Source organism: Hemiscyllium ocellatum, chromosome 12, assembly GCF_020745735.1.
Source record: "Hemiscyllium ocellatum isolate sHemOce1 chromosome 12, sHemOce1.pat.X.cur, whole genome shotgun sequence".
Taxonomy (NCBI): domain Eukaryota; kingdom Metazoa; phylum Chordata; class Chondrichthyes; order Orectolobiformes; family Hemiscylliidae; genus Hemiscyllium; species Hemiscyllium ocellatum.
The window spans coordinates 83,561,663-83,579,324 of NC_083412.1; the positions used below are offsets into that span (position 1 = coordinate 83,561,663).

At 42.3% G+C, this 17,662-nt stretch overlaps 1 protein-coding gene across 2 annotated transcripts in view; it reads left to right on the top strand.

Annotated features, from left to right (window-relative positions):
• The window catches only part of kcnj6 (potassium inwardly rectifying channel subfamily J member 6), a 46,919-nt gene extending 30,273 nt beyond the window's left edge, over positions 1 to 16,646 (top strand). The window contains exons 2-3 of one of the 2 annotated variants that reach the window (XM_060833216.1): positions 16,288 to 16,562; positions 16,614 to 16,646. In XM_060833216.1, the coding sequence (XP_060689199.1) occupies positions 16,288 to 16,562; positions 16,614 to 16,646 (308 nt within the window). Of the gene's footprint in view, positions 1 to 16,287 lie in introns of both variants that reach the window. The other variant, XM_060833215.1, reaches the window with a different exon arrangement.
• Positions 16,647 to 17,662: the final 1,016 nt, after the last annotated feature.

The window sequence follows — 17,662 nt, forward strand, 5'->3', positions numbered from 1 at the left end:
AGACTAGATTGAGTGAAGTGCAGGTAAAGCACTGCTTTACCTGGAAGATACGTTTGGTGCCTTACATACTGAAGAGGGAAGAGGTAAATGGGCAAGTGTTACACTGATGGGATTGCAGGGGAAGGTTCCAGGGGACTGTGGAGGGGTGTTGGTGTAAATCTGGACCCCTGAGAGAGGCCTCTCAGTTCCGTGATTGGTTAAATAAACACTAGCAGTTCAGTCTGATTCAACAATTTATTGTCATGCCGGGCATAGGTTATCCAGCAACACAGGGATTAAGCACCTCTGTGTACTCTGGAAAAGCTGCTGCCCTTTAGCTTAAAAACAGGCAACTTTTATAGGTCTCTTAACAAACAGAACAGCCTTAATTGTAAAATTAATCCAATTAAATGAAATAAAACGACAAATAGACATAAAATTAAACTAACTTGTTTTGCCCTTCTTTATCTCCGGGACACCTGATTTCCAAGGTCAGTTTAGGATACTTTAATAATGTCATATCTTACTTAGTTAATTCATACCATGAACAGGGCATTGTTTGCTAATCTCTTTCAATTAGTTTAGGAAGGTAGTTTTCAGTAGAGTTAGATGCCATTATAAACAAAATTGTTAATTTGTTCCTAGGAGCTATTTTGTCATGCTATTTTATGTTACTTGTATTAAGAAGCCATTTTGTAATTGGTAAAAACATGCATTAAATGGCTGTTCCTGACAACAGTGTAAATCCAGATTTTAGATCCTCATTGGGAGTGAAAGAAGAGTGGACCAGGGTGTTCAAGAGAAAACGGTCACTGCAAAAGGTGGACAGGGGGAGGGAATTATGTGTTTGGTGGTGGCATCTAACTGGTGGTGGCAGAAATGGTGGCTAATGATTTTCTGGATGTGGATGCTGGTGGGATGGTGATAAAGACAAGTGGAATCCTATTGCTATTGCGGGAGGGAAGAGAGGGGGTGAGGGTGCAGTTTGGGAGATGGGTCAAATCTTGTTGAGGCTCCTGTCAACAACAGTGTTGGGAATCCTCGGTTGAGGAAGAAGGTAAACATTTCGGAGGCTCCCTTGTCAAGGCTGGCCTCATCGGAATATATGTGATGGAGACGGAGGAACTGGGAGAATGGAATGGAGTCTTCATGGGAAGCAGGATGTGAAGATGTATAGTCCATGTAGCTATGCAAGTCAGTGGGTTTATAGTGGATATTAGTCACCAGTCTATCCCCAGAAATAGAAGTCAGAGAGCTGTATGGAAATTGGAAGTGAAGTTGATAAACCTTTCCAATTCTGGACAAGAAAGGGAAGCAACATTGATGATATCACTGATACATCAGAGAAAGAGTTGTGGGTGGGGGCCAGAATAGGACTGGAACAAGAAATGTTCCATGTACCCCACAAAGAGACAGGCATAACTGAGGTGCATGTGGGTACCATGGCTACCCCTCTGACCTGAAGAAAATGAAAGGAATTAAAAGAGTTGAGGGAGGTGGGCACAGCCAAGCGGAGGAGGGTGGTGGCGGGTGGTGGAGGGTGGTGACGGTTCGGGCCTTTGCTCCAGGAAGAAGCAGAGCGCCCTGAGACCATCCTGATGGGGGATGGATGTGTGAAGGGATTGCACATTCATGGTGAAGAGGAGGCAGCTGGAGCCTGCAAACTGGAAATTCTGAAACTGGCGTAAATCGTCAGAAGGATCACAGATGTAACTGAGGAGGAACTGCACCAGGGCAGAAAAGACTAAGTCAAGATAGGAAGAGATGAACTCTATGTGGGCAGGAGCAGCTGAAACAATGGGCCTACCCATGCAGTCCTGTTGGTGGATTTTCAGAAGGAGGTAGAAGCGAGCTGTGCAGAGCTGGGGCAACACAGTGGCTCAGTAGTTACCACTGCAGCCTCACAGCGCCAGGGACATGGGTTCAATTCCAGCCTCAGGCGACTGTGTGGAGTTTGCACATTCTTCCACTGTCTATGTGGGTCTCCTCTGGGTGCTTCAGTTTCCTCCCACAGTCCAAAGTCAGGTGAATTGGCCATGCTAAATTGCCCGTCGTGTTCAGGGATGTGTACGTTAGGTTCATTAGTCAGGGGTAAATGTAGAATAAAAGAGTAGGGGAATGGGTCTGAGTGGGCTACTCTTCGGAAGGTTGGTGTGAACGCGTTGGGCCGAGGGCCTGTTTCCATGGTATAAGGATTTGATGATTGTCAGCTTGGAGGCAGTGGGGAGGGAGATCACCAGATGAAGTGAGGTTAGTGACAGTCGTTAGTACAATGGCCTGATGTGGCATGATCCAGAGGAAGATAGCAGGAGGTATCTGAGAGCTGGCACTCAGCCTCTGCAATCTAGAGTTCTGTACACCAGACTACAATGGCACCACCCTTATTGGCAGGCTTAATAACAAAGTCAGGGTTGGGTCCAAGCACACGGTGTACAGTCAGTTAGGGAGAGATAGGTTGGATTCTCAGTAACGGGGACAGAGAAATTGAGGTGACCTATGTCATATCGACAATTCACAATGAACAGATTCAGTGCAGGTAGAGTGCCAGAGGGAGGGTTCTAGGTGGAGGGAGAGCATTGGAGCTGGGAAAAGAGTTTTGTGGGACGGGGAGAGGACTCTTGTCCAAGGAAATGGACATGGAGGTGAAGACACTGGAAGAAGAGTTTGATGTCATGTCATATCCAAAATTCATTAAGGTGGAGATGCAGCGGGATAAAGTGGAGAGCTTTGCTGACGACAGAACATTCAGCATCGGCGAGGGGAAGGTTAGGAGGAATAGTAAATATCTGACAGGAGATGGAATTGGGGGAGGGGATGGAGTGAATGGGAAGAAGAGGAGTGGGGAGGGGAGGTTCCAGAGGGCCATGGGTATCTATGAGTTGTTGCATCTTGTGGGCCTTGATGCCTAAATGGAAAAGAAAATGTTTCTGGTTAGCATAGTGTACAAGCCAGAGGATGAAGTGGAACTGCGGAATGGTGCAGCCCTGAGCCAGTGTGATGTGATGCTATTGGAGAGAGAGATTGAGAGTGGGCATGTGACACCACATGGCACTGAGCGTGGATCTCAGGATATGTAGAGAGCAGCTGTCTGTGGAATGTTGAACATCAAGGAGATACCAGTGATCCTGGGTGAATTCAAAGCATGAGGGATGAAACAAATTGGAATCCACATGGGGGGAATCTGAGCTGGAGGCAGTCACTGAGGAAAGTGATGTCAAAACGTAAAGTTGAAACTTGAGTTAGATACAGATTTCCTTAACTGCTCTGAAGAAACTCCTTTTTCTAGGAGCGTCTACACTAATGAACTGCCTAATGTTATGGACCAGGCTAGACTCCCTCAAACTATTTTAAGGAAGTAGCCCAGACCCTACTTTTGCTAGTTATTTTAAGCAGGTTTATAGTGGATAGACCAGGAATGATGGAGCTGGTCAGACCACTTAGTTTTAAACAAAACAGAATTTATTTACAAGATTACCAAATAGAACACAAACAAAAAAAAACAAAATATAGAATAACTTAATCTATCCGAAAACCCAACAGATGACTCCAAATAATGATGCTGTTCCAAATACTTGCAACAATCCCCATAAATACCTCTTGGCAAAACAAAGGAAAGATCAAACACAGATTCTTACAGGAGAGGTGTCAGAGAAAGGGAGGATCAGCATGGACCTGTTTCTTTGATCCAGCAGGTTGACTCACTGACTGCTTTCAGTGAATAGCCAGAGTGATGAAACCAAATCAAACCAGAGAAAAGCTGAGGTGGGAGAACTGGCCACTCCCCTTTTATTGACCAAGTGTTTTTCTTAAACTTGAACGCCTTTTTCCTGAGGCAGTATCTGTTAGCTATTATCAAATTGGCCCTAAATCTAGACTTTTTGGAATTGCGGTTTTTACGACCTCTCTGAAAAAAAAAGCCAAAGACAGCATAACCTTGTTAAAGGAGCAGCATCGTCACACTAAAATCCAAAACTCTGGTTCTTTTTAAAGCTAAAATCAATCCTTGTTTATTCTAAACATAAAAGCAACTAAACACCTTTTAATGTTTTCTCTCTCCTGACATAAACCTCCACAATATACCGAAGCCTCCATTAACATTCCAGAATGTTTAAAGTCATGGTTCCAGAAAGACTAACCTAATTAATTTTTAACCTCATTTCAAAAATAGAATAATATACAAATGGCATTAGTTTAAGATCCACACTAAGAAAAATTCTATCAATATACATAAATCACACACTTTCTATCACAGGTATGCATTGTATTAAACTATTGCTCTTTTGAATGCACTATTTCATTTTTTAAAAAATGCATTTTTCTTGGAGCAAGGATCAGCACACAGATAACTAACTTTCCAACTTGGAATGCTCTAGTGTTATCAGATTGGAGTAGGTGAGACCATTTCCAAAGTAGTAGTAATAACCTGTTCTCCTAAGAATCATAATACTTGCCTGTTGCCACTAATCCCCACCAACCAATTACTCCTTGGCTAGTCATAAAATCATACAGGCTTACAGCACAACTTGTCCATGCCACCCAATTTTCACAATTATTCTCATCCCATTTGCCTGCATTTGGTCTATAACCCTTCATAACTATCCCATTTATGTACCTGTCCAAATGTTTTCTTAAATGATAAAGTTGTACTCACCTCTATCACTACATCTGGCAGCCTGTTCCAGAGACTCACCACTCTGTGAAAACAATTGCCCCTCTGGACCCTTCTGTATGTCTCCCCTCTCACCTTAAATCTATGCCCTCTAGCTTGGGGATAAGCCTGATAATACTAAAGGTCCTGATACAATCCCTGCAAAATGTAACAGAACCAGTGTTAGTCATCGACCTCTACCATTACATGATTACTGTACCATGGTGACTCTGAGTCCTTTGCTGTCATTCATCTCAGGTTTTTTTCATATCCCAGTTACCAAGTGTTATTATTTTTTTAAATGAAAGATATTAGTTATAATAGTTTTTACCTGCATTTGTTCATCAGCTAAAATAGCACCTGTAAAACCCAGGTTACATCACTTCAGGTACCATTTTCATGGTTGTTATATTGTCAAACAAATGAAGTCACAAATATATAAATACTTGCCTCTATTTCAAGATGGTATAATTAGAATTGTGTCTGAGTAAATTAATTTCAATTGAACATAAGAAGCTGAGAATACGCAAAATCTTTGAGGACAATTCATTGGTTCTGAAACTTCCCTTTCACCCAGAGCAGCTATGGAATTAACTACAACTGATCAGATCAAAATATTTTCTGTTTGCTGATTGTAAGGGTCTAATGAAACACAGTACATTGGTGATAGGGTCATAGTCCTCATCTGTCCATAATATAATACAATCATTAACTTGGAAATTCAATTCAAATAAGCCAGAATATCAGAAATGGAAATACCAAACTGGCCAATTTTCTTTGAAGGTTAAAATTAAGACATTTGGTTGGGCCAGAGTATGGGAATTTAAGTTTGTACCTGGGCTATGACATACCTAATTGAGAAATGCTTAATATTTTTATTTGTTCTGTTCAGAGATATTATTACACACTACAGGAGCAGGTGGAACTTGAACTCAAGACTGCTGGCTCAGACGCAATGACTAAGCAATACTTAATGTAACAACATAATAGTGGAAATATTTGAATCCCAAGAACTGGTCAATATCAGTTGGATAGGACAGAAGAATAATCCATTCACCCAATCCAGCTCAATGCATCACTGAAATTCACAGAGGCAAATTATTCTCCTCCAATATGTTGTTCCAACTCCATGTCAATGCCTTATTAGAGCGTGTAAGTTCTAATTTCAAATGATTCACTAAGATGACGATATGCATTCACAAACCTCTAAAGATTTTATTATATATTTAGCGCCAAACTGTGTAGGAATTCATGTAGCTGCTGTTATGTAGCATAGTACTGACCAGTTGCAAAGACTGGTTAGCATTCAGTGTGCATGGCAAATGAAGTGAGAGTGATTGCAATGAGAGCAAGTATCTCTGTCAGTGTAGTAATGTGAGGTCTATGATGTCACAAGTGAACATATCATAGGTTTTATTAAATACAATTATTTGCAAGGCAGGGCAAGAGGGAACATACTGCTGGAACCTTACAGATTCATGATCATCTCCGTGTGATCTGACATCACTGTCACAATCCGCATTGGAAAGCATGGTGACACTCACACTCTGCTACTCCTAAGGCCATTAAAAATATTAGCATTTCCCCCAAGCTCTGGTTTGTCAGCTTAACAGAAAATACTGCTGAGATTTGGTTACTTAATAAGAAGCTATCACATGGAAATGCATTTGCACTAAACACAGTGAAACAAATTCTAGGTTATTGACTTAAAACTTTAACCGGTCAACATAGTGGCAGAGTAGGACGCTCCAACCTTCTGTTTCCTTCTCTATTTTCCATTTTTTCCCCATTTGGCTTCTCAGTGGGCCTCAGCCTGGTCTCCCGGTGGTTCATGGTGGGTCCTGGCCGGGTTTCTCGGCAGCTCTCAGCCTGGTCGCTCATGGTGGTGCCTCGGCTCAGCATGCAAATGGATCCTGCCCAGGCACGTTCCCGAGGCACCAGGGGAGATTGGGCAGGCAACAGTTCCTGCAGCAGTGAGGGGTATCTGTGGTGGCGGTGGCAACAACAGGCAGCAGAGCGAGATAAGTGGAAGACTCATCAAAGACTGTTGAACTTCTGACTTATTCCTTTAATTTTTCTAGTTCAAACTATGAAAGACTTAAATGTAAACTATCACCTATTTCTTTATGCTTCTTTTTGGTACCTAAGGTGGCACTCATATGTGTCTACATACACTTTTCACTGTGCTCTTATACTTCTGTACGTGAGTACACATGACAGTAAAATCTAAAATCTAAACTGTACCCCTTAAATCTCTATACACGTATATGCAGAAAGTGACAGACAAACAAAAATACACAAGTGTCACAGGGGAAGAAAAAATACTGGAGGAACAAAGTTCAGTTGCATCAGTCCACAGGATTCAATCAGGTGCTTTTTTGCTTCTTCTGAGTATTCTTCTAATCTTTGATCTTTTTCATTTCAAGTCTTTTCAGTTCTTTACTGCAGACACAGGGCAGTTGGCACACTCATTATTCAGTCTCTATGTTAATGGTTAATGGCAGCAGCTTATAGATAAAATGTCAGTGAAAAGAGACATCTATCTTCCAATTGTTTGTTACTTCTCTGTAAGGCGAGATGTTGTCTTTTTAAGAGCCTGAGGTTTTCTGCTACTATCATGTTCACGCATCAGCTTCTGGACAAGAGACAGCTTCTCAGAGAGTTGTCTTGCTGATCCTGATAGAAAAACCAGTGAACAGGCTGTCTCTGGTAATTCCCCTCAACAAACAACAGTGGTGCTGATGAGTTCAGCAATCTCCCCTCACCTGTTTGAACAAAGCAACAGTATGGATACAATCCACTAACTTGCTTTAAAAGTGCAACATCTCCATCAAGTGAAAGCAGTTGCTTATCCCATTTTGGCCCACAATCCAAAAATGGTCTTTGCATCAATGTAACATAGCTCCTTTTGTACATTCTCAGTAACTATTTCTTGAATAAAGGAATAATGATTCATTTGCATCTTCCCCAAGTTCTTTTATGGCACTCCTCTTAGCAGTAATATTTAAACATAAATATTTGACTCTTTGCTCTAAGTTTACCCTTCACAAATCTCTTTGGATTGATGTACTAATCTCTGTGCACTCTTGGAATAAGTAAACGAAGCATGTTGACCCTTATCGTTGCCTGGGAGATTAAACATAGAGTTAGGTTTGTGTGATAATATCTCTGCAGCTCAGGTCATTTCTGAAACCTTCTTAGAAATTAGAGATGTATCACTGTCAGCAAGCAAATAAAACGTCTGAGCTTGAATCAATGAGAAGTTCCTGTGTAACATTGAAGTCTTCATGTTTGATGGCAAATTGGGCTACCTCTGTCTGCATTTCTGAGTCTTTTTTCAAATATAAATCATCCTTATTTGCAGGTGATGCTTTTTTTAAAGATTCCCTACAGTATGGAAACAGGCCCTTTGGCCCAACAAGTCTGCATCAACCCTCCAAAGGGCAACCCACCCAGACCCAGTCCCCTACATTTACCCCTGACTAATGCACCTAATACTATAGGCAATTTAGTGTGGCCAATTCACCTGACCTGCACATCTTTGGTTTGTGGGAGGAAACCGGAGCACGCGGAGGAAACCCACACAAACACGGGAAGAGTGTGCAAACTCCACACAGACAGTCGCCCGAGGCTGGAATCAAACCCGGGTCCCTGGCGCTGTGAGGCAGCAGTGCTAACTGGTAAGCCACCGTGCCACCCAAATGGTTTTCTGATGGTTTTCTACAAACTTGAGAGAAAGAACAATTATCTTCCTTTAAGAATGTAATTATTAAACATGAGACCAGCACTCTTTAATTGCAGATAAAAATTATCCCTAGCCAACAGTTCCCAGCAAACATGGAGATCTTAGATTTCTGTATCTCTTTGATTGTCAATTCTGTGACAATACTGGCCACCTTTTAAGAGAATTTCCATAATTTTGCATTAGCTTTTCTTCTCCATAAAGAAAAAGCTTGGTGGCATTGGAAAACTTTAAAGCTAAGCTTTTAAACCAGCACCCATTAAGCTCGTTTGACTGCTTCAATTTTTGTTGAAATTTAATCTGGTTGAGTTCAAGACCATGTCAAGACCTTCGACATTTTGCGAAGCAAAACAGTTTAACCTCTTTATTGTTGAGTGTGAATATTTCAAGTATGATGTGTTGATGAGATGTACGTTTACATTCCAGTTGCCAGTCATGCAGCTTATCCTAGCCTCTGAAAGAATCAGTACCATCCAATTAAAAAGCAGCTTTCTTGTCAATAATCATGATTTTAGCATACGAAGATTTCACCTACGGATCAGTGCAATTATGAAAATATCACAATGGGCCTCTCGTATTCCCCCAGGAAAGGTTAATCCTGTCCCTTCATGTTCTCTCCTATTGGGATATCCAGGGACTGCTGTACATGAGCTACATTTAAGTTTCTGTGTTGTTTCTGCAGCATTGACTTGCTTTATTCATTCATGGCAAAGTCTGCATTTATTAACCATCCCTAATTGCCCAGAGGGCAGTTAAGACTCAACCACGTTGCTGTGAGTCTCAAGTCATCTGTAAGTCAGACCAGGGGAGGATGGCAGGTTTCCTTCACTGAAGAGCATTAATGAACCAGATGGATTCATGGTCATCATTAGACTCTTGATTCCAAATTTTTATTGAATTCAATTTCCACCAGCTGTCGGGCTGAGATTTGAATCTAGGTCCCCAGGACATTACCTTGGTCTCTAGATTAATAGTTCAACACCACCACCAGGCCATTGCCTCCCAAAGAGACTTGGTCTCTATAAAACTAGTTATATGAGTTCCCATTGGTGGCATTTCTCAATGGCATCAACTATGCTCTACTCTTTAGTGTGCTTGTCATTGGTGAATTTGTGGAGTACTCATTTTTGTCCAAATTGTGTAGGTGCTTCTGATTTATTGTAATGGTTTATACATGGGACTGATATGATTTTTTTTTTGCTTGTCACGCTGCCTACTGTTGGCCTTCTTTCATACATTTTCAAATTTTCTGTGGACTTTCCCTCTCTGTGCTTTGATCTGCCTTTAAATCCATAGCTTGGTGCTTTGAGTCATTACTGAGCTTCTGTTCTGGCATCTCCTCCACTCCTCAAGCTTATGCTGTCCTCAGGACTTACCATTAATGCTCTCTTGGCACTGGTCTTTATTTTGGATGTTCAGAGCTGTTCATCTCCAATTTCTTGAGTCTGGTTATTATTGCTACCATATAGTGTCACAAAGCTGGTCCCTTTTTGCTAAAAGCTGTTCTTTTTCTCAAGGAGACTGAGTCCTTGATTTTTTTCAGAGGGGTTGTAAACTGATCCCTGTTCTCTTTCCAATCCTCCCACTTCCTCCAAACTAAAGGAGTTGCCATGGGCACCCGCATGGGCCCCAGCTGTGCCTGTCTCTTTGTAGGATATGTGGAACAGTCCATCTTCCGCAACTACACTGGCACCACCCCCCACCTTTTCCTCTGCTACATCGATGACTGTATCAGCGCTGCCTCGTGCTCCCACAAGGAGGTTGAACAGTTCATCAACTTTACCAACACCTTCCATCCCGACCTCAAACTCACTTGGACTGTCTCAGACTCCTCCCTCCCCTTCCTAGACCTTTCCATTTCTATCTCAGGCGACCGAATCAACACAGACATCTACTATAAACCGACTGACTCCCACAGCTACCTGGACTACACCTCCTCCCACCCTGCCCCCTGTAAAAACGCCATCCCATATTCCCAATTCCTTCGTCTCCGCCGCATCTGTTCCCAAGAGGACCAGTTCCAATACCGTACAGCCCAGATGGTCTCCTTCAAAGACCGCAGACTCCCCCCAGACGTGATCAACGATGCCCTCCACCGCATCTCCTCTACTTCCCGCTCCTCCGCCCTTGAGCCCCGCCCCCCCAACCGCCACCAGGACAGAACCCCACTGGTTCTCACCTACCACCCCACCACCTCCGTATACAGCGTATCATCCGCCGTCATTTCCAACACCTCCAAATGGACCCCACCACCAGGGATATATTTCCCTCCCCTCCCCTATCAGCGTTCCGCAAAGACCACTCCCTTTGTGACTCCCTCGTCAGGTCCACACCCCCCACCAACCCAACCTCTACTCCCGGCACCTTCCCCTGCAACCGCAGGAAATGCAAAACTTGCGCCCACACCTCCTCCCTTACCTCTCTCCAAGGCCCCAAGGGATCCTTCTATATCCGCCACAAATTCACCTGCACCTCCACACACATCATCTATTGCATCTGCTGCACCTGATTTGGCCTCCTCTATATTGGGGAGACAGGCCACCTACTTGCGGAACGCTTCAGGGAACACCTCTGGGACGCCCGGACCAACCAACCCAACCACCCCGTGGCTCAAAACTTTAACTCTCCCTCCCACTCCACCAAGGACATGCAGGTCCTTGGACTCCTCCATCGCCAGAACATAACAACACGACGGTTGGAGGAAGAGCGCCTCATCTTCCGCCTGGGAACCCTCCAACCACAAGGGATGAACTCAGATTTCTCCAGTTTCTCCTCCCCCCACCTTGTCTCAGTCGATTCCCTCGAACTTAGCGCCGCCCTCCTAACCTGCAATTTTCTTCCTGACCTCTCCGCCCCCACCCCACTCCGGCCTATCACTCTCACCATGTCCTCCTTCCACCTATCACATCCCCATCGCCCCTCCCCCAAGTCCCTCCTCCCTACCTTTTATCTTAGCCTGCTGGACACACTTTCCTCATTCCTGATGAAGGGCTTTTGCCCGAAACATCGAATTTCCAGTTCCTTGGATGCTGCCTGACCTGCTGTGATTTAATCAGCAACACATTTTCAGTTCTGATCTCCAGCATCTGCAGACCTCACTTTTTACCCTGTTCTGATTAGTCTGCTTTGGTACAGTGAGGCCTTTTCGTTTATATGTAAACAAATGAGACTTCAGGCCAAAGTGGTCATGTTTTAGAAGTGACCTGAATAATGAAAGGGGAGTGGACAGCTCTCCAGCTGAGCAGTTCAGTGCAGAATTAGTTAGACTGTGGAAGTCAGTAGTGGACTGTGTGAACAGGCTCTCTCTCTCCTTCTGCCCTTCTAACTTCAACCTGTAAGCATTTATTCCATTTTTACTGTTCTTTGAAGGGGGTTTGCTTATTGGGACTTTTGTATACGTTCAAAACAGCATAATTAAGTTTAGTTTGGATAGACTGAGTTCTGCAAGCGTTCTTTATTCTGTACTTTATGTTTCATTGTGAATAAATTTCTGTCTATTTTAAAACCTAGTAGTCAACCTAGTTAACTTACTCGGGATAATTCTCACTGTACACTTACCGAAACAAATTGCAAAGTTATCGTCTGGGCTGCCTGCTCAAGAATGTTTTGAGTAGTCTGGCCTAGTTCATGACAATAGTCTTATGAGGTCAACACGCATTGAGTGAACATTCACAGGCTTTTTACACCTACTTATGTACAAGGTATGATACGATTGGAGATCCAGCTGGAACCTCAACAACTTGGACTCCATTTCTATGTGATCTAAGATTATAATAACATAATTCTTTTTGCTTCTGTCAGTAGCTACTTTAAAGTTAAAGTATAATGAACCCTTTACGCTTTCATAAGCAAAGCTACATTTCCTTTGCATATTCCAGTTTTATGTGCATTCTTTACTTTCATAACTTTCTTCATTGGATTCTACATCCTGGTTGAGTAGTGGTACGTTTGGTGTTGACGCCTTGAGCATGCATTTCAATGAGTGGAGAATCACTGGCTGCAATTTTATTATCCTCAGCAGTTCATCAGCTACAGAGCAGTATTAAGTATATCTAGAAAAACATATTAAAAGGAATTATTAATTTGACACTCACCAATGCAACTGTTGAGCCACAGCATCTCCATAATAATTTTGTTCATATATAACCAACAACCACATGATCATCAAAAACTGCTATTGCCAGTATTAACATAAATGCAGAAAGCATTTAGATAACATTTCTCTGCCTGTTATTACAATGGAATCCTAAAGTACGACAGATGACTTTCCCCTTCGCCCATCGTGTGGAGTTGGTTAAGATACCCCTATACATGAACTAGGATCAAGAACTCAACAGAATAAATCAAGAGGTTCACATATTTCGACAAACATGCCAACTGTAACGTATTGCATTTGAAGTTAAGCATAATAAATTTGGTAAGAAAATGTCTGTCTGAACATCTTTATCTTGAGCATCTTGGCCACTAGGTCAAGGAGAGGCAGATGGTGGTCAATTCAGATAAAAGTGATGTGATGCATTTTAGTAAGATGCATCAGGGCAGGATTTATACAGTTAATAGTAGGGCCCTGGGGAGTGTTGACAAACAGAGAGAGACTAAGAGGTGCAGATATACCATTCCTTGAAAGTGGATCACAGGTTGATAGGGATGTGAAGGCAGCAGTTGGCACACTTACCTTTATCAGTCAGAACACTGACTACAGGAGCTGGAATATCATGTTACTATTATACATGACATTGGTATAGCCACATTTGGAGTACTGTGTACAATTCTGCTATAGGAAGGATGTTATTAACTTGGAAAGAGTGCAAAAAGGTATGTTACTGAGACTGAAAAGTTTCTGTTATAAGGAGAGCTTGAATATGCTGGGACTTTGTTCCCCTGGAATCTAGGAGGCTGAGTGACATTATAGAGGTTTACCAAAATCATGAGGGGCTTAGATAAGGTGAATAGCTGAGAGTTGTTCCTCAGGGTAAGGCAGTCCAAAACTAAAGGGCAGAGGTTTAAGTTGAGAGGGAAAATATTTAAATGGGACCCAAGGGGCAACTTTTTCACACAGACAGTGGTGCATACATGGAACGAGCTGCCAGAGGAAGAATTAGAGGTGAGTACAACTATAACATTTTAAAAGATATTTGGAAAGGAAGATGGATAGGAAAAGTGGCCAAACGCAGGCAAATGGGACTAGTTCAGTTCAGGAAACCTGGTCGGCATGGAGAAGTTGGGCCAAAATGTCTGTCTCTGTGCTCTATGATTCTAAAGCAAGCTTCTAAAAAATGATCATAAGGCGTTGCAGAATGCTGTGATAGTGGACGGCAGGTAAAGTCATAGGCAGCTTCCCTCTGAACTCAACAGCTTAAAGTTTCCACTTAGGAGATAATCAAACTTTGTCAGAAGACTGACGAAGGGTCTTTGGACTTGAGACATCAACTCTGTTTTTCTCTCTACAGATGCTGCCAGACCCACTGAGTTTTTCCAGCATACCCTATTTTTGTTTCAGATTCCCCATATTTGAAGTTCTGTGTTTTTATTTTGGTGGCTGTCACAGGTCTTCTGCTTCTATACAGAGTACTGTGCTTATGTGCCCCAACAGCAATCATTTGTAACTATGTGAACTCGTGTCAACTTTCCCTTTCATGCTTAATGACACTTAATTTAAAAAAAAACTCCAAAATCAAAACATATACCTTACTGAACAAGGTGCAGTTGGGTTTTAAATAATGTACCATTGCTAAACAACCTTGAGTTGTGAAAAACTAATTTTGTATTTGTTGAATGCCATTTTTATAAAATAGAATAAAAAATATGTTGTCTTTGAGGTGGCGTGGTGGCTCAGTGGTTAGCACTGCTGCCTCATAGCACCAGGGTCCCAGGTTCAATCCCAGCTTTGGGTGACTGTGTGGAGATTGCCCATTCTGGGTTTCCTCCGGTTTCTTCCCACAGTCCAAAGATGTGCAGGGCAGGTGAATTAGCCACGCTAAATTACCCATAGTGTTAGGTGCTTTAATTACAGTGGAAATGGGTCAGGGTGGGTTACCCTTCAGAGGGTTTGGTTGGGCTGAAGGGCCTGTTTCCACACTGTAGGGAATCTAAACATTTAATTAGCTATTTCAGTTGCTATCTTATTCCTATATGTCCTAATCCTAAAATTATAAGTAATTCATAATAATTTCTGCATTTTACTTCCTGATTTGATACAGCTGTTGCTAGATGCCAGAGAATCTCCTATAATTGGTGCCAGAATCAAAGTAATATCAGCAAAGGGCAAATCCTGTCATTTGTTTTTTGAGATAAGAGCTATCACTTCAGCACTGATCACAGAATCAATGTGTAAAACTATACTGCACAACTGTTAATATCTGCATATGAAGGTTGTACGAATGCTGTTTTTGCTGAAAAATTTAAACCATTCAGCAAAAATAAATCACATTTCTACACCATTTCTAATAAAGTAAAATGTCCCAAGGTGCTCCACAGGAATGTAGTCAGACTGAAAGTGTTGGCAAGTCACACTGGGAGTTATTAGAACAGGTGACCAATACAAATACACAAGCAAAGAACAAGACAAGGCCACTCAGCCCTTCCAGCCTGCTGCACCATTCACTAAGATCATAGCTAACCTGATTTTAACATTATCTTGACATTCCTACAGTCTCGATAATGTTTCATTCCTCTTGCAATCAAGAATCTATCCACGCTGGCCTTAAAAATATTTAAAGATTCTGCGTTTGTTGCCTTTAAAGGAAGAGAACTCCAAAAATATTCAACCCTCAGAGAACAAAAATGTTTCCTTATTTCTGTGTTAAGTTGGTGATCTCTTGTTTAAACTATGTCCGAGGATCTGAGCTACAGGGAGAGGCTGAACAAGCTGGGGCTGTTTACCCTGGAGCGTCGGAGGCTGAGGGGTGACCTTGTAGAGGTTTACAAAATTATGAGGTGCATGGATAGGATAAATAGACAAAGTCTTTTCCCTGGGGTTGGGGAGTCCAGAACTATAGGGCATAGGTTTAGGGTGTGAGGGGAAAGATATAAAAGAGACCTAAGGGGCAACTTTTTCACGCAGAGGGTGGTAGGTGTATCGAATGAACTGCCAGAGGATGTGGTGGAGGCTGGTACAATTGCAACATTTATGAGGCATTTGGATGAGTATATGAATAGGAAAGGTTTGGAGGGATATGGGCCGGGTGCTGGCAGGTGGGACTAGGTTGGGGTGGGATATCTGGTCGGCATGGACAGGTTGGACCGAAGGGTCTGCTATACATCTCTATGACTGTGACTCTAAGATCCTTTCAAAACCCACTCGGTCAAGTCCCCTCAAAATTGTATATGTTTCAATTAAGTTACCCCTAAACTTCAGAAGATAGAAGCCTAGCTTTTCCTTATAAGGCAATCCACTCATTCCAGGTATTATTCTGTTAAACCTTTTCTGAAATGCTTCCAATGCATTAACAACCTTCCATAAGTACAGCAACCAGTATTGTACATAGCATTCGAGATGATTTCTTGCCAATGTTCTTTATAACTGAAGCTTGGCCAAAGGACAAAATGAGAAGGGGAATCTATTGTTTATTCACACGGTTTGTTCCCACAGGGCAATTTTCTTTTTTACACAGAGTGGTTTGTGTGTGGAATGAACTTCCAAATGAAGTGGTAGATGCAGGTACAGTTACAATGTTAAGAGATGTTAAGATAAGGACACGATTAATAAATGTTTTAATTGATATGGGCTAAGCACAGGCAGGTGGGACGAGTTTAGCTTGGGACTATGGTTCACATGGACTGGTTGGTCCGAAGGGTCTATTTCCATACTGTATGACTCTATGACTAGTTACAAAAGGTAAAGGTAGATGTCTCCAGAAACAATGAGGTCTGTGTATATTATGTATTTATTCATTACTGGTGATTTCTTTTCACATAGGTATGACATGCCAAGCACGGAGTTCATATGTTACCAGTGAAATTCTGTGGGGTTACCGCTTCATGCCTGTCCTATCGTTGGAGGAAGGATTTTATGAGGTTGATTACAACAACTTTCATGAGACCTATGAGATAAAAACACCGGTCTGTAGCGCCAAAGAGTTGGCAGAGATGAGCAGCAAAGCGGAACTGCCCCTCACCTGGTCAGTCTCCACCAAACTAAATGAGGAGGAGGAGGAGGAAGAGGAGGAGGAGGAGGAGGAGGAGGAGGGGGAGGTGCAACCAGAGGACAAACACCATGAGGAGCAATCTGAGCAGAACGGCGAGGTTACAAACTTAGAAAATGAATCCAAAGTATGAATTGGAAGAAACGTCTTGTTTGCCTCAAGAGAAACGAGAATTTCATGTTTCTGTGCGTGCAGTAGTGAAGGGAATCAGAGTGTGAAGCATCCATCTGCCCAACTCACTGAAGATTTAGATGTTTGAACAAAAATAATTGATTAGGGAAATGAACGGTTGGTGGGTGGGGGGGGGGGGGGGGGGGGGGTGCAGGGGAGGTGGGATCATCCTGAATTAACAGGGCAGAATTTGGTTTGCAAGGGAATTTTTAACCACTTAATATAGACACGAAATTAAAATAGAGAGTGACTAAAAAGCCTCAATAGAGCGTACTTGGATTCAGAAGCTATTTAGAATTTGCTGTTTTAAATGCTGCAATAGCAAACTGTCAGCTTTTTAAAGTATCCAACCTTTAAATAGTAAGAATTATACACATGTATTTCTAATGGTCTGCTGTAAAATGAATACAGCTAAATTATCCCTTTCTATGTTTAATACACGTGTCTCTGTATATATTAGACTGTGCAGATAGTGACATTATTAGATTCAAACAAGATCTCAGGAAGGATGCTGGGCAGGTGGAAGATGTTGCACATTTAAAGAGGCTTTGCTATATTTTCACTGGAGCTACCACAAGAACTATTTTTGGATGTTGTTTATGAGTGGCTCTCTTTTGTAAACCCTTTGTAATTTCCAACACTACTTTCTTTAGAGAGAGGAGCCCAGCATCCATTCAAAGAAAACGATATTAAATCAACGGCTTTTCACTTTTACACCCCACTCACCCAGTCGGGAGGTCTGTTTGATCATGGAAACTCTTATTAATATATGAGCATCAAGCAGTGACTGAAACACATGTTGCAAAGTTTAGCTGCACATCAGGAAAGTGAGTGTTGCCCCACAGCACGGGAATGTGACAAAAAATGTAAAGCAAACATTGGGAATTGGGAAAGATGACTTGAATAAAACAGGCTTGTTTTTCATCGGTGGGTCAGCTTTTACTAAAACTGGATAAGTGACCTGGGGGGAGGGGTTGC